This window comes from Cupressus sempervirens, chromosome 5, assembly GCF_028749045.1.
Source record: "Cupressus sempervirens isolate cs-2001-9-10 chromosome 5, ASM2874904v1, whole genome shotgun sequence".
In the NCBI taxonomy this organism is placed as follows: Eukaryota; Viridiplantae; Streptophyta; class Pinopsida; order Cupressales; family Cupressaceae; genus Cupressus; species Cupressus sempervirens.
The window spans coordinates 380343809-380369533 of NC_143122.1; the positions used below are offsets into that span (position 1 = coordinate 380343809).

At 36.1% G+C, this 25725-nt stretch overlaps 1 protein-coding gene across 7 annotated transcripts in view; it reads left to right on the forward strand.

Annotated features, from left to right (window-relative positions):
• Nucleotides 1-25725, forward strand: part of LOC149556360 (phenylacetaldehyde synthase-like) — a 191595-nt gene that overhangs the window by 6720 nt on the left and 159150 nt on the right. For all 7 annotated transcript variants that reach the window (XM_089830646.1, XM_089830647.1, XM_089830650.1 and 4 more), the window contains exons 3-4: nucleotides 6058-6130; nucleotides 6310-6540. In XM_089830646.1, the coding sequence (XP_089686772.1) occupies nucleotides 6058-6130; nucleotides 6310-6540 (304 nt within the window). The remainder of the gene's footprint in view (nucleotides 1-6057; nucleotides 6131-6309; nucleotides 6541-25725) is intronic.

Consider the following 25725-nt stretch of genomic DNA (forward strand, 5'->3'; position numbering starts at 1 on the left):
AACTAAATATAATGCTTTGCTAATAATCCCTATAACTTGGGCAAATCAGGAACACAGATCCACAGTATCACATAGATCCCCAACCACATCAGCAACATCCAACTCCACATAAGTAGCAACATCCATATCAACCATATCAGCAGTAACTAGTATTTCCTCAATCATCTCAGCAGCCACATATGAATGCAGATCCATATCAGCAACCATATCCAAATCCTCATCCATATGTAAATTGCCATAATCAACAATCTCATCATCCACAATAAGATGCTCTACAATTTCCATGTCAGATCCAACCAACTGATCATGAAAACCAATCTCCATCCCAACATCAACAAGATTAGGAACCTCTTTAGCAACAAGTACAAGTTGGTCTACAGATTTCGCATCAGACTCCTCAAACTGATCAAGAAAACCAACTTCCATCTCAACCTTGCCATGCCCTCTTCTCTGTCGAACAAGTCTTCTAACCGGCCAGACAACTCGCTTTTGGATCGGTAGACTCCAACTCCAGTAGCATAAAACTTCCTTCTTCTGTTCGTCAACTCATTTAGACCAAGCAACGTCCACCCGAGCAATCGTCTCATTAATCCTCGTCTCCACTATATTATAAAGATCTGCAATCATTCCAGGGTCCAATCTTCTTGGAGGCATCTTCCAAGATTTTCGCAAACCCTCTGCGACAAATCATCCAGATCCAACCTTCGCTTTGATACCACTTGGTGCAATGCAAGGTAGGAGAATCCCTAGAGGAGATGTCGTAGCCCTCAACAAATAATGACACAGCAGAAGAATAACAATAACACAAAGTTTTAGATCCAAATAATGCCAACTCTCATAATAAAATCATAAAATTTACATCCAATATGCCAGTTGTAAGACTTATTGGATTATGACCAAATACATAAGCAATTACAATAGTAATTCTGCAAGATCCAAATCCTAGCTAGCCCAGATCCGCAACGTGGTAGAGAACTCCAAGAAGAATCTCAACTCGTGCTCGCAAGCCACTAAGCAACCTTCTTGTTTCCTAAACCCACACTTAGCTACTAGCTTTGCTACACTTTGCTTCTCTCAGCTACTCCTCTTCTCCATGATGAATGATGATAATGACTCTAGACTCCACAAGACCCTCTACTTATACTAAACCAAGCCACAAGTCGGCCTAGCATAATAGACATTAAATAAATACCCACATTAAATACACCCTCAAGCCACAAGTTGGCTTGGTTACATACATTAAATACATAACATAAATTAAATACTTAGGACAGGCGTCAAGTTTACAATAACTAACTAACTCATACGACTACATAAGAATATGCACACTTAGACATAAGTCCATGTGCCATCCAACGATCCAAATCCAAGAGCGCACACGCCAACTCCCACTGATCAAAGCTCATGAATACAATCTCCAAAGTCTGCTAGTAAATTAGGAACATGCGACCAACAGTCACCAAAACGACTCTAACTCCAAGATGATAACTCCAAATTCTATGCGCACTTAGGACAAGGTTGCCTAGTATGCCTCAAACACATCTCCAATCGTGTAAACCATAAGGTCGACAAAAATCCAAGCTTGATGCTCCTGCATCATGTTACCATGAACTTATAGTATGAGTTCATATAATTCAAATGGTTTATACACTATATGGTGTTCTAGCAATGGATACCTATGTACTGGTCATATTTTGTAGCTTCCCAGAGCAATTTTTTTTGGTTTGTGAGCTTTAACTTTCCTATACCATTAAAGAGTTGTCAGGTCAGATTGTTCATAATGACAGTTTGGCATCACGCATGATTCTAAAAATATATGTTAGATTACTATTGAACTTAGATCATAACAATGAAAAATATGACGGACCTATGCACTTGTGCCTGATGTTACTTTATGTTTGCAGAAAGAGAATCTTGATATTCTAAGCCATGCACCCTTTTTATTTTGAGTGCGAGATTGTGGTTAGTTGAAACATTACAAGTACTCTTAAAATGCTTGTGGAATAAACTTGTTGAAACATATCAAACATGATGTGAGGCACATTTGAGATGCAAGGCGGGCAGCATCATAAATACATGAATTGATCATGTTGAAAACATGAGGCAAACGCATAAATACACATGGAATATAAAGCACACATCTAGACTATTGAAGATTGTAATTGTGATAGAGATCTTTACCTCTGATTTTTCTATTGAGAAAATACTTCTATATTGTGTCAAGTTGTCAACAGCTGAAGAAAATATTTATGATAATATTATATGAAGAGACGTGTCATGTGAGGAGTCACGTGTTTTGAAATATGAAGACTTATTTTTGGAAATTGAAGAGACCTTCGGTTGTGATATGAAGACTCTCTTAAGTAGTCGGTGTCAATATGTCATCTCTATATTGATTAGATAGCTGTTTGATATTCAAATTCACCATACAATCATTTTTTTCTTCGGTTATTGACCATTCATTGTTGCTTATTCTAATATTATTTGGCATTCTTAATAGACGAATCATGAACGAACACTCCATCAAAAGGATTTTAATTATCATTTAGTTTGATGATTGTTTAAAGAATATAACTATCTTCATTGGTGGCTAAAGGGGTTTATGTGAGCAGATCATTGTCTTTGCTACATGATTTATGTCTACTCTGGATTATATTAATTAACAATGTCACACAACATAAGGTAATCATACTTTTGGATGTCCTTTCATAAGGAGATATTTAATTGCTTTATGATGGATGCCATTTCTTTATTATTATTTTATCTTTTAATTATATCTTTGATATTTATCTTTTTTGATTATAATTTATTTATATCCTATTATTAGGAAGAGGGATATTATGGTCCTACCATCCTCGAAATTGCTTGTCCTCAAGCAATTCAATATTTCCTCATTATTTTGATATTGACATTTTGTTAACTTAAGACAAGTTTTGTTATTTTCTAGAGAGACGATCTTAGATCATCTTATAATGGCACCAATCAAATTTGGCCAAAATCCTATTTGTATGATAGTATGTCTTGGATTTATCTCTCTTGGATTATTTTTTTATTTTAGATCAAATCAAATAGAGCATACACTTGAAAACATATGCATGAGTATGTGAAGACACAAGGTATACACAAAGAATACACACTAATGCATGAAGACACAAAGCATGCACAAAGTATACACATTAATGCATGAAAACATGAAGCATACACAGAGTTTACACATAAGTGTATGAAGACACAAGCATACATAAAATATAGGCAACATATGCCCATTATTATGCCACCAAATTGATTCAACTTAGAAACTCGATGAATAATTTCATAATACATACAGGATAGTTAAACATATTTATGCCTTGATTCCTTACATCTTTCCTAACTGAACCCTATAGAGAGTGTGGATTTACTTTTTGTAGGGCGCTTGACACAAATAGGCTTCCTTAAGGCATTGGGACTGCATGTTTGTACCTGTCTTGGGGTTTCCCTCAAGGCATTGGAATTACATATCCTTACCAATCTTGGAATTCTCTTATCTTGTGAGGATTTACTCTACCTTTCCCTACACAATACCAACTATCAACTCCCGGGGCTACAACAAGAGATTAAGGGATAGGTTATATCAATATTGCTTGTATGGCAACATTATAAATATATATTCATATGACATATAACTATATATTATAATTCTAGTCTTATTGATATTATTTGTAAGTAGGATTCATTTTCGTTAGCATAATTTTGTACCCCACAAGATGGCAGGATCATGCTCTGATACCAATTGTAATGTCTTCTAGCAAGCTTAGGCCAGTTAGACATAGATTCATTCAAATTTTAATAGGATTCATTTTAATTTACACGAGTAAGAAAGCAATACATTCGATCATTAACAAAATATAGAGATCTAATTCTCCATGATTACTAAGTTTATGCTTACCTTATTATTATTTTTGAGTTTAGGAAGGATGCTTTGGATGTAATCAGGTTGCTTTGGCACCAACCCTCAATAGGCTTTCCCTCAAAGTTTACAGATCCAAGCCCTTAATCCTTTCTTGGTACGATGCCCTCAAGGTGTTCAGGGTTGCTGATCCCCACCCTATTTTGGGAATAGCCTATTGATTGAAATTTACCGTAGCCTCTCCCTAATTTCATCCTTAACTTCCCTCCTCAAATACAAAAATAATAATAAGTCATAGCATTCATATGCTAGTGTATACTTTACTTTGTATCTTAATTAAATGATAACTTTCAATATCTGTTACTTATTATTGAATTAATAATAATTTTCAGTATATATATTACTTAGTATTACTAATTAAATGATTCCCAGTTTTGGTACATACCCAGGACAGGGGTGCAGCAAGGTACCTGTGATCTATAATGATATCAATTAATATTTGGTGATAGTATGTATATACAGAATGCGGATTGACTTTAATGTATTACGATGTTCTGTAATTCCAGCTCAGAGCTTATTATTGTTCTGAAACTTCAATGTTTCCGTACACTTTCTTCCATCAGTCGAACTACATCTTATACATGTCATAATGGTAAGGGTTGCATTCCCAAAACATCTCATAACCGTACCTCCTTATATTTAATATTGTAGGATTATAATGACTTCTCCTTAACATTTGATTAGTCTCTTACGTAGTCAGTGCCAATATGTCATCTCTGTATTGATTAAATGGCTATTTGATATTCAAATTCACCATAAAATCATTTTTTGGATTATTGACCATTCATTTTTGCTTATTCTAATATTAATTGCTATTCTTAAGAGACAAATCACAAATCAGTACTTCATCGAAAGGATTTTAATTATCATTTAGTCTGATCTTTGTATAAAAAATATAGCTATCTTCTGTAGGTAGCATTTGCCGTTGCACCAAAAGCTTGAACTGTTAATGCCCGATACAAATGCCGAGACTTACCCGGATCCACAACACAAATCTCTAACAAATTGCTGAGCACCAAGTCAACACTCTCAACAATCTCCTACTCAGCACCAACTGAGCCTTCAACTCAAACTGAAGGGAGACTTGAACCTGTGACCCAAGGTCTTTGATACTAATTGTAGGTAGCATTTGCCGTTGCACCAAAATCTCGAACTGTTAATGCCCGATACAAATGCTGAGACTTACCCAGGTCTACGACACAAATCTCCAAGGAGGTGCTGACCACCAAGTCAACACTCTCAACATCTTCATTGTTGCTTAAGGGGATTGTTGTGAGCAGATCCCTGTCTTTTCTGCATGATTTATGTCTGCTCTGGATTATATTAATTAACAACGTCACATAGCATAAGGTAATCATACTTTTGAATATCCTTTCATAAGGAGATATTCGACTACTTTATGAAGTTGTTTCTTTAATATTATTTTATCTTTTAATTTTATCTCTGATATTTATATTTTTAACTATTATTTCTTTATATCCTATTAGGAGTAGGGATAGTGCAAATACACATGACGTAGGGCATGAAACAATTACATAAGACATGAAGTAATACACATAAGGCATGAATCATACACATGAATGCACACGAGTCATGGAACAAGAATACACTTTTTGCATTAAGCATTTAATTTAATTAATCATGAAGCATACGCTTGGCACATGCCAACATGAAGTATGCACACAAATTTAAGCTGTGAAGCATATATGTGAATACACATATCTTACAAAGCATCTAGTATACACACACATGCACATGAATACATGTAGTGCATAAACAGGCTTTGGGCATTTAATGTCTTAGGCTCCTCATAGACTGCTTTTTAAGGTTATTTGATGTTTGTAGGACATTCTGTTTTTGTAGCTGAAAGTTGCAAATAGGCTCTGGACGGACATGTCAGAGAATTGGATATTAATTGGTAGATTTTGCTTTCTTCTATTTGTGAAAGGTTTTGCGATGTTCTGATCTGAGAAATTTATTAATGATTCTTAATTTATTTGTTGTTCAATATATTTGATGTATTAAACCATGGATCTTAGAAAATAAATAATGACATGAGAAAGCAAGTGTTTTGCAATTCTAAGAGGGGTAATCTGTCGTTCTTACAGCCTGGATATTTGCAAACACTCATACCTGATAATGCTCCAGAATACCCTGAAACATTGGAGGATGTTCTAACTGGTGATGTGGCTAATTTTATTAACGTTTTACATTATTGGCATTTGTTAGTTTATTTGTCATTCTTCTATTTCTTAATGAGTGCTTTGTTTTGAGACAGTACTGTTAATATTTTCTTGAATATTTTGTAACTCAATACATACAGAATTTCTTCGTCTGATCTTTTCATGTGAGTGCTGCAGATGTTCAGAATAAGATCATACCTAGGATTACCCATTGGCAGAGACCCAATTTTTTTTCCTTTTATCCTTCAAATAGCAGCACTGCTGGGCTTCTAGGGGAAATGTTAAGTGGTGGTTTTAATATTGTTGGTTTTAGCTGGATAACATCTCCTGCTGCAACTGAGCTTGAAGCTATAGTCCTCAACTGGCTTGGAAAAATGTTAAAGCTCCCCGAGCCTTTCCTTTTACCTGGTACATAATGATGAATTTCATTTTCTTTTAGGTTTCAATATTAATTCATGTTGTTTATGTCAATAGATGGTTCAATGATAACAAAAGAGTTTCTCACCTGTTCATTTCTTCTCATTTTTCTGCATAGTTAATGATATAAAATTGTATCCATAAAATAGCAATCTGTAACTTCAAAATTTTGGATAAGGTGGTGCTGCAAAGAATGTTATTCTATTAACTAGAATTGAACACACATTTCAACAGAAAGGAGATTGTTGAAGGGGAATTTTCAGCCAGATCTTCAATTGATTAAAATGAAGTCACGCTAACCAGAAAAAAACTTTTTTGCAAAATAGATATTACACCAAATAAATAGAAAGCAATAGAAATATTGTTTAATGGGTTTGGTGATTTCCCTTCCTGCCATTGTATTGGCCAGCCGAGCAATTGCTATCTCTTTTTTATGAATTAGAATATAATGTCCCCAACTGGGACTTTACTTCATTTCCCCTAGACTTCCCAACTAGGGTTTGGATTGCTTTTGGAAATGGCAATTTACTGTCTTTGTAATGTTCCCTACTAGGAGGCTGCCAATTCGCAATTATTAATATACACCAGTATTGATTTAAATCAAATTAAATTAGGAAACAATTAAAGATTCATAATACATTTCACAGTTTACATAAGCTCCAATCCCTTACATCTCTCCTATCATTAACCCCAAGGAGGATCTGGAATTACTTGTTATAGGGGGCCTGGAAACCATGTTACAAGCAGATTCCCTCAAGGCTTCAGGACCCTGTTCATATCCTATCTTGGGATTCACCTACCTTGTGAGGAATTGTTCTCTACCCAACAAAACTAACCTATCCTCTTAGGGGGCAATAGAAAGTGATTAAGGATTAGGCTATGAGCATTCTAATATCTCATGTATAATGAGAATGTGTGTGTGTATAAATAAACTGATATAATTCTGATTGCACTATTATTAACAGAGGTAAATGCCACAGCTCACTAGACCATATATTTTCACCAATTATAAATCATAGTTCTGATCCTTCGTAATGTAATAAATAAACAATCATTTTTAGGGTTTTTCCTCGCTACATCTCTAACTCTAATGGAGGATGGTGAAATTACTATGCTAGGACACTTGGAAACATCTAGAAGCAGGCCTCCCCAAGGTTTCAGGAACACATGTTCATACCAATCTTGGGGCTTCTTCCTCAAGGCTTCATAAATATATGTCCTTACCCCATCTTGAGACTTACCCGTCTTGTAAGGAACTATTCCACCTCTCCCTACACAAGTCTCCCATCCTTATGAAGGCATTAGCAGATTATTAAGGACTGGGCCATTAATTATAGTCTATCATGTTTTACAAATGTATATGCATAGCAATGAAATTAAGCATGGTTGTCATATAATCCAAATTCCAGTATCATGCATACATTTCGATACCACATTATATGTATTTGAATCTGTTGTTTATTTCATTGGAAATCCCACCCTTATTCTGACCTGAATTTTTCACTTCTGGTTATTTGACAAATTTTCAGACAAGTGGCATACAATCTGATTTTCTGATTTCTAATGCAATTTTCAGAGTTGTAGTGTATGTATTCAGTGCATAGTTGACATCATAGTTCAAAATAGTGCCAATAAGTGGCCAATAAATCAACTTCTCGCGAGAAGTTTGGAGTGGTGAGAAAATACAAGTTTTTCGCGCCAAAATCTCAGCTGAGAAGTTTGAAACTTCTCGCCGAGAAGTGGGATACCTCTCTTTAGAAGTTGAAAAAATCTCACGAGCAGCCCAACGAGATACCATTTAGTGGCCTTGTAGATTTATTGCAAGTGGATTTGAAGTGGATTCAAAGAGATTTTTGAAGAAAATATTGATTCAAAAGAAGGTGGTTTTGCACCGATATTGGATGACATTTAAGAGCAGGGTAGTGAGAGTGAGGACACTTGGGACACTAAGAGTGAGGATATAGAAGATGAGGAGTCATTGCTAGCATCAACATCAGCTACATCTAGGATGGATATTGAGACACAACTACAACCATAGCCATAGTGGACTCTAGGGCAAGACCCCTTCCCACTTCCATAGTTTTTACTAGAGCTATTGGGAAGAGGAAGAGTAAGATGTAGACTAATTTTATATTGTACTTGACATTTGCATTTGTTTATCTTTTTACAATGACAATTTGCTATGTTTAGTTTGCTTCAAACTTAAGAGTCTTTAACTATGGCTGTCAGTCATCGACATTCCACATGAGGATGAGATTTTGTTATGTATTGCATTTATATAATATCTAGATCAGCTTGTTTGGTTTGTTTACTCATTTACTGACTCATTAGATGCATCTCCGTATTGAATTTTGCAAAAAAATGCATTTTAAATTAAATTTAAGTCATTTTAAAAATTCCTGATTTCGAGAACTTACCGATTTATCTCCGATATTTGGTGAGAATTTTTTTTTTTGCCTTGCTGATAAGTGGTAGAGAATGAGATTTTGAACTATGGTTGGCATAATCACCTAAAAATCGGCGAGTTTCTACTAATCACCAAGTTTTTCTAACCGACAAGTTTTTTCCATATTCAATCGCGACTTGGCTAGAGAAAAAATATGACTTTGTGAAAAATTGTCGATTAATTGGCGAGTTTTTGTAAAAAAATTTCAAGTTTTTCAAAAAAACTCTTTTCTTAAAATTTTTAAAAAAATATTTTTAATTTTTAATTTTTTAAACTTTTGCAAAAAGCCTATATATATTATATAAAATAGAGAATTACAATATGCTGGTAGAGTTGGGAAGAGGAAGATGTGATTGTTATGATATATTTACTTCTAGTTTAACAGAAACTATTTATTATTTTGCTTCCTGCCATCAACATTCCCCATTAGAATGCGATTTTTTAGCCACTATGCATTTATATATATCTAAACTCTACTTGTTTCTTTTGTATTCTCTTTAATTAACTCATTACATGCATCTTCTCGTTGAAGTTTGCAAAAAAAAAGTAATTTAAGCAGTTTAGGTTCTCGAGTTTTTCTGGAGTCTTTTTGAAAAACTGGCTGATTTTTTTCCCAAATAAACTTTTTGGGGCTTGGTGAGTTGTTGCTGAGTGAGTTTTCCAACTATGATTCAGTGAGTTTTCAATGCATAGATAATTTGCCTTGATAAATTACAGAAATATTTAACATATGAAATAACAAGTTTATGGACTGGAATTAAAATTAGACATCTGATATAGTTCTGAATGGCAAGACTTTCTTTCCGAATTCAACGAGTTTCAATACAATGACATATCGGATTTTGCCTTCAAAGTTACGGTGCATAATTGCCAATAAAAAGGCATTGATGCTGTTTATAACACTGATTATGAACTGAATATAAATCTGATTTCGGCATAACTGAAATAAGGTTGACTCTGTCCCAAATGTCTGAAATAGCTCCTTAGATCACCTCCAAAGGTTAGTGCTAGGAACTCCAAATTAAGCACTCAAACCCTATGCTCAACTTTTCTGTGAAATACTATAAACCCCTTCTCAAACAAATCTAAACTTGCTGCAAGCACTGTTCATGCCACTGTTCACAGCATTGTAGCAAGCCTTCAACATCCAAGAAATCTTCAAAATCCTTCACAAAACTCATGCCAAAACCTATCTATCCATGGTATTATGAAAAACTTGGAAAATAAATTTCTGCATTCGAAGCAATGTCTTCCACCTGCAAATAAACCTAAAACCTTAGCTAATATGATTTCCTTCTTTCAAACCCTAGCTAGTTGAAGCTCCAAATGGTGTAAAACCTACAAATATAGTCAATGGTGAATTTTGAATGAATCCACACCAAAAATAGATTTGTTTTTCTGTCCAAACCATTCAGAAACTCGGATGCTTTTCGTCTTCAATTTTCAGTAAATGAAAGCCAAAGCTCTTAAACTCCTCAAAGAGAAAATAACCAAGTCAAGTACATGCAAATAAGCTCCAATTGATCCCTTTTATAACTTTATGGAAAACCCATTTAATTGTCCACCTCTTTAATTTTCATATATACTTGCAATTGGTAATAATAATAAAATAACCCCTTTTATAGTTTTAAATTAAGATAAACTGTGTTAACGAATTATTACATATTCACCCTTATATATTCCTATATTGGCATCTATCTCCATAGGACACTTTATTGAACTATTTAAAGCCTTATCACTCCCTAGGCACCAATATAAAGTCACTTTGGATAGTGACTTAAAAACACTTTAACCCCCTGTGTTCTCATATCATAAAGTCACTTAATATAATTAGTAGTATAATTTAATAATTTAACTTAAATCATTAAACCCCTTTTAATTGCCAACATCAACTAAGAACAATGCATACACTTTCCCATATATAGGTATGGTGCCATTTGACCACTCTGTTGACTTACTATAAATATTAAGTATGAACTAAACATCCAACTAACTTATTTAGAATAGTAAGCATGAATCAAAGTGTCTTGAACAATCCTTGGAAGGCACACCACAAATAAACTAGGACACTGCTAAAGAATTCTGAAGTAAGCACCATAACATCAGCTACAGAGCCATAGAACATCCTCAAAAGTGTCCCTTGAGGCTAACTTCTAGAAAAAAATGATGTCTTGAAAGGGGACATTATATTTCATTTCTTATTTGATCTGATTTGCCCCCTTTCTTTGAATGAATCTTCTTTCCTTTATATCCCTCAATGCGAGGGAGAGGTCACACCTTTTTATTGTAAATACTCTTTGGCGAAGGACACAACCTTTTACCATTAGCACTCTTGAAAGAGTGTAATGTCTCCACTATTAGGGTCATCTAGGAACAAGTAATACCTGTAAAATCATTGTTAAAGTAATAATAATAACAATCTAATTATACTATTCTACTCTCTAATTTAACCCCAATCTTAAGGACGTCCCCAGATCGGGCTTTCTAGCTCATAGCTACCTTGTCATCTTCCCGGGAGCACACCCCTTAAGATTCTTCTTGGACGGGACATTCTCTATCCAAGGCCAATCACACATGCATATGTTGATGTCATCAGAATATTCTGGCCATTTCTCATCTAGCCATTCATATAGGGTTACTCATCTCTTGCATTGGCATGATAGCCATCCATACAAGGATCTCACTTCTTGCACTAGCACTATGAGGTTCCATTTATTACTCATCTAGCCATTCATACAGGTTACTCATCTCTCGCACTGGTACAATAGCCATTTATATGAGGACCTCACTTCCTGTACTTGCACTATGAGCACTGAATAATTTACTTCTTCCATTAGAAAATGTATTGACATATTTGTGCAAATTAACCCACTCAAATTTCTAAATACCATTCTTTAATAAATATAATTATACCTTTAAAAAATAAAATAAAAAATAAATCTATATATATATATATATATATATATATATATATATATATATATATATATATATATATATATATATATAGAACTACTATGACTAGTATAGCTATATACAATATTATACACTATATTCCTTAATCAATTATCAAATTCTCTAATTCTTCTAATAGTAAATTATAATCCAACATTATTGAACCTTTTTATTATTTTAATATACAAATGAAATAATACTTGACATAATCTATATATTTTCAGCTTTAAAAAGAGACATACCTTTTATTTTTACCTTAAAGTCTTTCATGTGGCTCCCTTTTTTTATTGCCCTCCTCATTAAAAGGTTTATTTGTCTTATTATTGCTGACTTGGCCTCCCTTTCATTACCTCACTCTATCCTTTACTTCCCATACTTATGGTGTGGTCTTTGCTTAGTTGACGGGTGAGTTGGGACTATTTATTTATTTCCTCTTGTATATCTATTGCCTATAGTAATTCGTCCTTGGCAAGTTTTTTTGGTTGTTCTCTTCTTTTTTAATATATCTCTAAACTTGCCTGGGTATCCGCATCACTACTTCCACCATGTTTCCTTAATTTATTTCATTTTCTGCTGCTTATTATAAAGATGTCACTTAGGTAAATTCTTCTTAAGTTTTTTTCCCCACTCTCCATGAACAATGTGCGCAATAATATATTGCTCTTAACCGGCATGTAAAAGGTCATGATGTTTGGCTTGTGATTTAGTAAATAGAATCACCGCTTTTAATGCCTTTAGAGATTTAGGTAATATAATGTTTGATTTATTAGTTGATTATTTAAATCATTCGTACATTAGTACTTACTAATGATCATCAAATAATTCCTTGATATTTCTATTTGATTATTTGATTTGGTGTTTGATATAAACATTGGTTTATTTATATCAATTCATTAAAGTGTAATTTATTTTAGATAATTATCTTTTTATTGTTCAATTATCTTAATATATATTTTTATCAAATTGTTACATATATATATATATTCTTTTAGTTATATTTTATCATTAGGGGCGGATATTACAATTAAGTATGAGCAAAACATCCAAGTGACTTAAAATAGTAAGCATGAATCAAAGTGTCTTGAATGATCCTTGGAAGGCACACCACAAATAAACTAGGACACTGCTAAAGAATTCTGATGTAAGCACCAAAAGATTAGTTGCAGAGCCATAGAACACCCTCAAAAGTGTCCCCTGATCACCATTAGCCTACAAGGACCAAAGTTGTAGGCTAACTTCTAGAAAATATTGATGTCTTGAAAGGGGACATTATATTTCATTTCTTATTTGATCTGATCTGCCCCCTTTTTTTGAATGAATCTTCTTCCCTTATATCCTTCAATGTGAGGGAGAGGTCACACCTTTTTACTGTAAGTGTTCGTTGGTGAAAGACAAACTTTTACGATTAGCACCCTTGAGAGAGTGCAACTCATTATTATTTCTGCTCTTTGAAAGGGACAACCTTTCAGAAACAGATCTGCACTTTTTACTTAATTCAGATCTGTATTCTGGTTCCTCCTTTCTTGATTCTGAAATTTCCTATTTATTTCCTCAATCCTTTTGGATGCTCATTTCAAATTAATCCTTGCCCCTTTTATATCTTCCGATATAAGGGAGGAGTCACGCCTTTTCATTATTTTTCCCTTTGAAAGAGCCACAACTATTTTTTTTAATAGGTAATGGGCCCCAGCCTAGATTATTTATTATTTTATTATTATTTGTTGAGATTAATTATTTTTATGTGTTAAACTTGAGTAAACTCGAACCCAAGGCCTCCCTGATGAGAGGCTCACAATTTACCGTTGTTTTGTAGGCTCTTGCCTGAGCCACAACTATTCATTGTTGGTGTCTTTTTGAAAATAACTACTTAAATACATATCCTCAAGTCACTTATGTTGAAACTCAAAATTGACAGCCAAGATTGAAGACCGATCAATGGTCATAATGGCATTAGGAAACCAAATTTGGAAAATGACAAGTTGATGAGTGATTTGGAAAGTGAAGAAATTAGAGGACATGAATTAGTGGAAAAATAAGGGGAAGGTGTCATAGGGGAAGTTAGTGGGATTATGACACAAGAAGGAAAAGTGGGATTGGAGAGAAATTAGGGGGAATGTCATAGGAGAAATTAGTGGGATTATGACACAAAAGGAAAAATGGTTTTGGAGATAAATTAGGAGCTATGATAATAGTTAATGAATGAGGGGAAGGTTATTAACTCCCTCACAATTTGGAAATTAGCCAATTGATTTAAATATTTAATTAATTGTGGAGGAAAGGTATGAAGGGGGTAGGCAAATATAATTTATTTACCAAGATGAGAAATTAGGAAATGGGGAGAAATTAATGCTTGTTTCCCCCTAAAAATTAAACAATCAATGTGATAATTTAATTAGACAAGTGGACAAAGACAAATGGATAGTATGTGATGGGGATTATAGGACGAAAGTTAGTAACTAATTGAATAGTTTTCATCGTTTAACTAATGAAGGATTAACACAATATCGATGAATAATAAATAACAAACATGCAATATAGAAGACATTTTAAAATTGGAGATAGAAGCATTCACCATTTCTTAGTGTTTACATTGTACTTGCCCTCGTATTTGTAGGTTGCTCACAAATGCAATTCATAGGGCAAAAGAAGTGCTGGAAGAGCAAAGAAAAGAATGGAATTTTTTTGGCTGCACCATTCTTTCCATTGGGTGGACGAGTGGAAAACACCCTACCATCATTAATTTTTTGATTTCTTGCAAGAATGATGCTGTGTTCTTAGAACCGGTGGATGCTTCCAACAAGGTGAAAGCTATAGAAACTTCACCTCTAATATTGGAGCAAGTTGTCATAGAGGTGTGATTGGAAAATATGGTGCAAATAATAACCAATAATGTAACAACATATGTGGCAGCTAATAGAATCCTCCAAGAGAAACATAGTACACTTTTTTGGACACCTACATGTTTTTGATGTTTTGGAGGACAAAGGAAAATTAGATTGGGTGAGATCAGTTGCAGATGATGCAAGGAGGATCATAAAATATATCTACAATCACCCTTGGATTCTTCACTTGATAACACTTCCACGGGAGGAGTATAGAAGATTGAGTGTCACATGTTTTGCAAGAAGTTTCTTAATTTTTCAAAGTATTCTTAGTTCATCGATGACTGAACTCTACTTATTCAAAGAAGCCTAAAGGAGAGGGTGTCGAATGTATAGTCTTTGACAACCTATTTTTTGAAAGAGCTAAGAGATTGTGAAGGTAACTTCAAAACTTGAATATTTTTTTATAAGAATTTGCCTAAGGGCAAAATTCACCCAGGAACTAGGAACTCAAACACAAGCACAACTGTAGACCAAGAGAGAGAGTATGATCAGAATGACGATATATTCAATATGCCATGTTAAGAGTACACTAGGAGTGCTTGTATATAAAGGCCTCTCAGGAAGCACCTAGAATGTCTCTAGAAACAACTAGGAGATAAGACAACTAAGCACCTTATCCAACATTCTAGATGAATGGATAAGAATGACAAAGTGTCATATGTGTGTAGAAGATTCCTGTGTTGTAGACAACATGTGCTTAAAAGAGTTGTGGACCCTTATGATGTCATCATGACAACTCACAAGAGTGCACATACTCCTAGGTGAATAATAAATAAATATTAATATAATGCATTAACCTAAGTAAACTTAACTGTAATAAGTAAATACTTATTTACACCAACACCCCCCCTTAAGTGCAACTTAGGGGAATGCCCTTAAGCTTACGAAACTAGGATGAAGATGCATAATGTTCCGGCTACTAGGCCATATTAGGTACCCATGTACATAATGAAAATGCAATCTATCGTAAAGCGGAGAAAGAGGGAAAACCTCATGGGAAAAACCCTCCCCCAAAAAGAGAGATAAATAAGGATGCATCGATGGATGCAGTAATCAAGACCCCCCCATTACGACATACATCTAGTATATACATAAGAGAAGGAGAGAAGGAAGAGAGATAGAATAGGCTTCCCCCCCCCAAAGAAGAATGCCGACAAGTGAAACTCGCTCCAATGAAGAAGCTGGTCCAAGAATGCAGAATGGTGTTCCTCCCCTTTGGAAGAAACACAGGCAAAGGTACACTCCTGAAGATGTATGGTGGCCCTGAAACTTGCTCAAGTATCCTTGTGCTGATGCTAGTGTTCACCCCTTCCAACTGTGCTGAAAATAAGAATGCAAATCTGGCAAGGATGTCTGTTGAACCGGTTCTACTAAACCATCTGTCTCCTCTACTGGCAAAGAGACCTCCACTAATTGCTGTTCATAAGGATCCATAATCACACCAACCTATGAAGATTGATTATGTAGAGAATGGACATGAGGGTCAGAGTGAGCCCTCGCAACAATTGTAGAAGGATCAACTTCATCAATGAGAAGATGTGAATCCTCAAGTTTGTCTCCCAAGTCAACTGAAGCTGGAGCTGGAAGATGAGATTTACCATGCTGTGTTGGACCTTTCACTATGGCAATGTAAGCATGTGGACTAGACTGATGTGACCTCTCACTGCAACTGTCGATAGAACCCCACATGTCTGAACCTGTTGAAGCACTATCGCTGGTGTCACTATCAGTTTCCACTATGTATGATGTGCAAAGAGGAGTAGAGGATAAGCTGGGTGAACTTTCCTCAAAGTGGACATCCTTCTCCACAAATATTTCATGTGTCTCAGGATCCATAAGTCTGTAAGCCTTTGCTTTGTCTTCATAACCAATGAAGGTACAAGGCCTAGGTGTCGGTGCCTTGCAACTCCTGGAAGATAGGTTTGCCCAAGTTGGACAACCGAAGACTCTAAGGTGACTCACAACTGGTTTTCTACTGCACCGTGCCTCGAAAGGAGTCTTCCCATCTAAGGCATTATGAGGAGACCTATTAAGTATGTGAGTAGCACTACTAATGGCTTCAACTTCTAATGTAGGATCGAGAGACTTGGCCTTAATCATGCAACTTGCCATGGTCTTAAGAGTCCTAATCCTCATTGTTGCAACATCTGTCTTATGCGGATTGAATGCTGGTGAGTTCTGAAGATCAATCCCCTCAATCCTGCAAAAGTTCTTAAGTCTTCTGTCAACATATCTGTTCTCATTGTCCACCCTTAGTACCTTGATGGCTTTTCTTGACTTGTGTTCAACATCAGTCTTAAAGTCTTGAAGCTTATGAACCACTTCATTCTTATGATGAAGGAAGTAGACCCAAGTGAATCTTGAAAAGTCATCAACAAATGTGAGGATATAGCGGCCTTGGCTGACTGAAGTCACTGCAAATGGTCTTGCTAAAACCATGTGAACTAACTGAAGAACAACTGGAGCTCGAGAAGACTTCTCTTTATCATACTTCTCCTTGAGATTCATATCCACTGAGCAAGATGAACATTCTCCCTTAGAAAAGTTGATATTAGGTACACCTTTGACCATATGTTTAGAGCAAAGTTGCTGAAGAGAGCGGAAGTCAAGGTGACCAAACCGCTCATGCCATAATGTAATGTGTGAATGTGAGTGAATCAACAAGGCTTGAGAAGGAGACTTAGGCACAAAGTGGGAGAAGGAATAAAGCCTCCTGTCATCATTGACTTTCCCCACTGCAACCAATTAATCATCTCTAAGACTTCACATCATCACTAAATCTGGAAGGAACTCAACTTTATGACCATCTCCAAGGTGAGTGATTTGGTAAACTGATAGGATATTGGAGCTAAGGTTTGGAACGTAGAGAACATCTTTGAATTCCCCATTTTCCATTTCCACATGTCCTTTCCCTTCAACTTCCATTTTAGTATCATCTCCCACGAAGATGTGTGGTACCTTTGACTGCTTCAATGAAGAAAAGTCTTCCTTTGAAGAACCTATATGATAAGAGGCACCTGAGTCAAGTATCCATTCTGAAGAAGAACTTGTGTTAGCCATAAGTGCTTGACCTTTACCCTTTGAAGAGGTTGGAGTTGAATCCTTGGAAGTACCTGGCACTTGAATCTTGTTCTTCCTGAGTAGGTTTTCCAACTCATCGATTCTTTTTGTCTTGCAATGATGCTCGTCATGATTTGACTTTTTGCAGTATGAACAAAAAAGTTTGTCCTTCTTGTCATTACTTCCCTTCTTGTTGGAAGAAGAATTGCCTTGTTGAGAGGAGGATTGTTGTGTCTCAGGTTGTGATTTCTGCTTCCACAGCTTGTTGTTGTTGCTTTTCCCTCCTTGACCTGATTTGTGCTCATCACTAGCCACCGGGGCTTTGGTCTTTGATGACTTGAGAAGTCCAAAATCCATCAAGTGAGATTGTTCAACAATTAACATCTCTGCAAATGCATCAAATGAAGGCTTGTGGTAAGAAAATCCCATGGTCAACCTGTGAGTATTAAAACTCAAAACAAAGTTATCGAACTCAGAAGGTAGCCTCTTCAGGATGTGATGAATCAACCTGTCATCCTTCATGGGATTTCCACAATCTTTAAGAAGTGCCCTATACTCATTGACTTTAATGATATAATCTTGAATTGTGTTAAAATTCTTTGGATCCAAGAGAAGTAGATCATCCTCAATCTGAAATCCCTTTTCTTCATCCACCTTACCATACAACTGTTCAAGTTTATCTCAAGCTTCTTTGGATTCTGAGCAATTTTTAATGTGGAGGAGAAGATCCCCATGTACACAACTCCTGATAACTCCTAAAGCCTGTCGGTTTTGATTGTGCCAATCAATGAGTTCTTTAGCATTAGTAAGTTTGGTAATTGTACCATCAACATAAAGACTATTTCCTTTTTCCATTAATCTACTCCATGCAATATCTTTCCATGTAGAATAGTTGCGTGAAGTTAGAGGAGGACATTTAAAACCCATGATGCAGAAATGAAAAGAGCACAATAGAGAGACACAAAAAACACACTACACACCCCCCCCTTTCACTCAATCAAAAGACCCCCCCCCCCCCAAAAGATGCTTTTGGCACTTTATAAGTAGTGCGTTTACAATGGGCCACTTGTCAAAATGAACAAAGTGGACTTTTTGATTTTGCTTCTACTACTACCTTATAAGGCTTAAATTTGTCACTTAAGCATTGTAGCTCATATTTACAACAATTTTGAAAAAGAATCAAAGCTTTACAATGCCGAAAAACGTCGGATTCTGAAAGTGAGAAATTGGTCCACACAACCCTAGAATCTAACTCTAGATCTGGAAAGTAAAGGAAAAAATACGCACTTCAAAGAAAAACAGAACCTGAAAAAGTGACCAAATGTGCCCGTACGGAGCGTTTGAACTTGTAAAACGCAGGATTATGCAGGTACAGTCACCAAAAAATGCATTTTCTGCAAAATATGTGCACCAAAACTAGAAAACAACACCACCACTGGAAAATTCAAGAAATTTTACCCAATTTCAAAAAAAATTGCACTTGAATCGAAGTCTAGATGTTCGAGTTATGGGCTCGCGAAGTTAGGCTACCAAATTGAAAAGCAATCTGGGGAGGGGTCTGGAGCAAAAATTGCGAGTCTAAATTTGACGGTCAAACGGCCGTCGCTGTAGTTGTAAAATGCCTTGTTATGACGGTCAAATGACCGTCAATTTTAACTTAGTGATCTGTTGATGTCAGCAAAAAATAACGCCTCGGCTAATGTGGCAGGCTGGCTGTGTCGTCCGTACGGTATGGACTGATACGTGGCAAAATTTCGTACTGCTGACGTGTCGAAGATGTGGACAAGTGGTGCCAACCGAGCCTGACGTGGCAAAAAGAGCGGTGGGCAGGAGTTTGAAAAGTCCAAATTCTACCGTCGAAATTTAGTACGTATGTCAATGGTGACGTATGCACCTGTACAACGATTGACGTGGCAGAAGCTAGGTCCACCTTTCACGCACTGGAAACTTTTGATTGTGTTGCCGAGCTGGAATATGCCTTGGGGGACATGGAATATCCCCAATGCCACCGGTCTTCAAAAAAAACGACGGCAAAAAACGTTTTCGTGGGTGGATAATGAATACAGCGGGCGGGCAAAAAACACGATGCCGAAATTTTTGAACGTGGCCGGACATACACTGCTGATGTTGGAATTAGAGTTTGCCGATGCCGTAAGGTTCAGTCGACTGCCGAAAACCAAGTCTGCTGGTGGAATTGTTTAATGTAGTTAGAAAACCTTATTTCGATGGTCGGAAGTCTTTTCATAGCCGGTAGGGATTAAAAGAATTGTCCCACATCGATTGTGTAAGCGCAACAAGCGCTTTATAAAAGTAATGACCTGCAGATTTAAAATCAAATGAGGTGGGTCGCTGGGGTTGTGGCCGAGCCGTGCTGGTGGGGAAATATAGTTGCCGAAATTGGTGGAGATGGGGCCGGACTTTGTGGCTGGTTAGCCGGAAATTTACTGTACCCGCTGCGAATACTGTACGCAGTACGGCCGTAGTATAAATATGCCCGCCAAATGCCTGCGATTAAAATAAATATTCCTCCAAAAGTGGCAGATCCGGGGTGTCACTACCCAGTTCTGTTAAAAAAATTTCTCTGCTAGGTGCCCGAAGGGCAAAATATTTTTTGGAAATATTGTCGAAAAATGTAGAGAAATAAAATAAAATTGCAGATCTGAAATTAATTAAATCTACAAAAAATGACCATACGCGAACTGCAAATCGGGGCTTCCGGGTTCCAATTTGCAATTTTTTTTGCCTCGCGGTCGACTTTGGGCCAAGGTAGCCGAGTTTATAGTCAATTTTCACTGGTTTAGCATTCCGAACGCAATGGTGAGGTTAGATCTGGCTCTCGACACTCCCAATTTTTGCAGTCTTTCGGATTCAGGTTGAGGTGATGAAGCAAGCGTGGTCTCGAATGACTATGTGATGAGGAAATCTCCAAGTTTCTCTGACACCATGTAAGAATTTGCCTAAGGGAAAAATTCACCCAAGAACTAAAAACTCAAACATAAGCACAACTGTAGACCAAGAGAGAGAGAATGATCAGAATGATGATATATTCAATATGCCATGTTAAGAGTACACTAGGAGTGCTTGTATATAAAGGTCTCTTAGGAAACACCTAAAATGTCTCTAGAAACAACTAGGAGATAAGACAACTAAGCACCTTATGCAACATTCTAGATGAATGGATAAGAATGACAAAGTGTCGTATGTGTGTAGAAGATTCCTATGTTGTAGACAACATGTACTTAAAAGAGGTGCAGACCCCTATGATGTCATCATGACAACTCACAAGAGTGCACATACTCCTAGGTGACTAATAAATAAATATTAATATAATGCATTAACCTAAGTAAACTTAAGTAAGTGTAATAAGTAAATACTTATTTACACCAACATTTTTGATATTCAATTCTTTCATTATTAGTTTGTAACTTTAATGATTAATCTTTTTGTATTTTCCAATTGTAGGTGTCAGAGTCCTTGGTTAGAGTTCTCCACTTGGTAGATAAGGATCAAACTCTAATAGGGTATTTTTATGAGGCCATGGATAGGGCCAAGGAGTCTATCAAATTTTATTTGACTTGGGAATTATTGATAAAAGATGGAACAATCAACTCCACCAAGCCATTCATGTAGTAGGATGCTTTCTCAACCATTGTCTTTGCTTCTTAGAATCCTACTTGGATCACAGTGAAAAGGTCATGGAGGGTTGTAATGTCCCCATTTTTAGCAGGTTCCTGCAATTGGCCAGGTCAGTTCACTTGTGAGCTGACAGTAGGATTTGAGAGTTTTTGTTGTGTGGTTATAGGCTTTCCAGCAGCCTATGGTATGTTTTGGCTCCATTTGAGGGACTTACTATTTATAGTAAGTCAATCTGTTGGTTCCGATGAGCTCAGTTGAGTCAGAGGAGTTGGAGGAGGCTCTTAGTTTTTATTTCAAGCTTTTGGTTTGGGCTCCAAGAATCTTGGAGGGAGCGTCTATTTATAGTAAGTCACCTCATTAGGTTCATTCATTGTCTTTCATCATCAGGATTACTTTGGTGTTGTTAGATTTTGATTTTGATACTTTGTCAATTGTTTTTGCAAGATGGGTAAATTATTATTATTCATCTAAATATGCTAAAGTTGTTATTTTTGTTAGTGTTGTTGGTTGGTCACCTCAGTATCATAGTTCATTGCAACTGTAATGTTCCCTTTTTGGAACATTAGAAATACTGAAGTCTTATTTTACGCAATATTAAATTGACTGTCAGACATAGGCTCAAAATATTAAAAAGGTCGATTTAATGTTATATAAAGGACAAAGGGGCAAGGAGAAACAAGACCGAATGCCTTAGGGAAGTTGAAGAGCCACAAGGGAATAAGACGAAAAACACAGAGGAGCCGAAGAGTCTTGGTTTGCGTATTAAAAGGGGAAAGAGGCTCATTGTTGGGTATGCTTGATTTTATTATTCAATTCAATTACCTCTCTTGGAGAGTCTCAGAAAGCTTCAGCTTTTAGCCAGTTGGAGGACATACCCCCTCATGCTAGCAGACAGTGGATGCAAACCCATTGTCCCGGGAAACATCATTTCAAGTGTTTCATTCGTGCTTACAGGTTCTTATCCTAGCATTCCAATTTGACTATTAAATTTGTATTTAGGATTGGGTTTTGTGTACTGGTTATTGTATTGCTGTTGTAAAATACAATAACGTATTTTCTGGAGTTGTATGGAAGTTTCTGGTTTTAACATTATAAGTCTGTAATGCATTTCTATATGCTTGGAATTCTGAATATTATTTTGAAAAGAGCTGGTTATTAATTTGTGAAGAATCTTCTGGTTTAAGCATCGTATTGTATTCCAATTGCCTATTTCTGAGTTTGAATATTATTATTAAGAAGAACTAGGTAAAATTCTGTTGGCTATTGTACTGGAATCTATCTGCAATGTGTTTATTTCTGATTGCATTGTTAAAAGGAAAAATCAGCAAATATCCTATTCGGGATATTACAGTGGTATCATAGCTTTTGAACCTACCATCCTTTGTTGAGCTTTTAACGACATCCCCTCAAAATTCCAATTTATCTCGAGTTTATTCTTGGCTGTAGAGGATGAGCAATAGATGGATATTACAGTAATGTTCCGTCTTATACAGTCATGGCAGAATCTTAATTGACAACATGGTATCATTACAACCTCTTTAAATATTGATTGGCATAATGAGCATTTTTGTTCAGATGGAAGCTCGGAATTTAGCAAGGTAGAGTGGTTGGTATTTGTTTGTTTTATTTTGGAAAGATCATCTGGTTAGATTTTAATGGAGTTGCGACCCTTGAAGATTTTCTCAAGGATGCTGTTGCTTTGCTTGCATATGAAGATCCAATAATGTTTCAAAGAGAAGCGGTTGCAGATGCAGTAAATGCTATGGCTTATTAACTAATCCTGCATTGCAAAAAAATCTTGTACCATGACGGATGGGATTAATGGAACACTATTATTTATATGTGCAAATCAATATTTAATTTCTAAAATGGAGGGAGGCAGATTGATGAGTTCGAATTGAATAGGTTAACACAGATGGTTGAGTTTGTTAGCACATTTCCATTACCTTATTACAGTATTAATGAATCAAACTCTATTTAGAAAATTGGTTGGAGAGCTCAGTTTCCTTATTACTTGTGTAATCTATTGCATACTATCTCTATCAATGGTTACTATAGTAACATATCTATAACAACTTGTTCAAGAGTTTGATTTCATGAGAAGTGTTGTCAAAATTATGTTAAGTTCAAAATCCAGTATTTCTATTCTACCTTAGCAGAGAATTAGTACAGTGGTAGAAGAGATTTAGTCCAAGATTAGAATTTCTTTTTAAATCCGGTTAAGATCATTCCAGTGGGCTGAAGTAAATAGACAGGATGGAGGAAATGTACAGGTTGATGAAATTTCCAATTAGTCAAATAATTTGAATCAAGTTGATTTGTTGTTAGGAAAGGCATACTCAGATTGGGGGGCACGTAGGATATGCTATAGTAGTATATGATTCATTTATAGCTACTCGGCCAAATGATTTCCGAGGATTCTTAGCAAAGGGAATACTATTGAAGGAAAGTGGTAAAAAAGGTGATGTAGAGCACATGTTTATTCAAGAAAAATATATAGCACCTCAGAGTGTGTTGTCTTCTGCATTAGCACTTTTTACTGAACGAATTGCAATGAATCCCCTTCGGTCAACATTTGATACCCAAATTATGAACCCTTATCCTCAATTCCAAAATGATTGTTTTGGACAAACTTAGAACAAGAATGCACACCAATGTGTTGGTGATCAATCTAAATTAAAAGCCGAAATACTTGATGTCTATAGAGAGTATAAAACGCTTCCCAACCGAATTCAGAATGACTTATCATTCAATGACTACTTGGATTTTTATCTAGGGCAGCTAAGTATGATTGATATGGAAAAACAAAAGTAACTGGAGTTGGCCTAGGATCTTTTTGCAAACGAACAACACACAGGTGTGTACGAAGAAATTCCGATAGACCAAAATTATCTTTTGGATGACCTCGAAGTAGAAGAGCAAACAACTACCAAAGATGAGCAGCCTTCTCGCGATCACATAGAAGATGTTACACGAGGTACAAGTTTCTTCATTGGTGACTTGGAAGTGAGCTTTTCCAAGCAGATTAATGAAGTAGATTGCACACAAGGTAATAATAGTTTGGGACTTTGGCATCATGAACCATATATTCATAATACTCAAAACGTGAATTTAGAAGAACAACCTAGGATGACACTGCAAGACAATGAACAACTTCAGCAGGGAGATAATGAAATACATGCCTTACAAAATCAATTGAAGGTTAGTAAAGACATGGTCATAGCATCCTTGGTGCAGTTTGACAGTACCCATGAGTTGGTTGAGGAGCTTTAAAGGAAAGTCCCAAGGGAAGAGGAAGGTGACTAGCATGTGGCCGATTTACAGAAGGTCAAAACAGCCCTAGAGACTATGAAATCAGATTACTTACATCTGCTGTCCAACAGGGATCATATTCTTAAGGCTGCTGAGACTTTTGTAGTACAATCAAATAGGGAAAAAGATGAGATTGAGGATCTCAACAGGATGCTAAGGTATGTTCGGGAGGCACTGAGTGAAACTCAGTTATCTCTACAGGGAGCAGAAAATCAAATCAAGCTCATGGAACACTCTTGGGTACATGAAAATAAAATGAGGCAAGAGTTTTTCCAGGAAGTCATTGATGAACTTGAGAGCATTCAGCAGATGTATGACTTGGATAGCTGCCCCAAACAGTTAAGTAGCAAAACTTCAGAACAATTTCAGCTTGTTGACAACCCTTTGTTTGAAGTTGTTGCTGATTGGACGTCCGACAATCCTCTTTTTGTGTTAAATGAGGGATCATCTCTTGTTTGCCATGAAGAAGAAGAGTTTGATTTCAGACTTTGGGATCCTGACTTAGATTCTAGCAGTGAATCTGGATCTCAGCAAGGGAATGATGAATCAACTTCTGTTGCTTATCATCTGATCAGTCCCAACATATTTTTTGATTTCATTGCATTCAGGAGTTGGGTGAATTTTCTTCATCAGCCTTTGATCAGTTCTCTGTGGAATATTTATTTGAGGTTTGTGGTTAGACTCTCAACATCTTTCATTCTCATAGCACCTATGCGTTTGGGAATTCTCCAAGTTTATGCCAACAGTCTGAACTTTTATATCCATAGGATGGTGGTTTCAGTTTTTGAGCAACTCATTTCTTACATCATCCATTTAGGATAGGTCTTCACATTCTACTAGATTATACATGGACCCTGGATATATTTCTATCTCATCATAGCA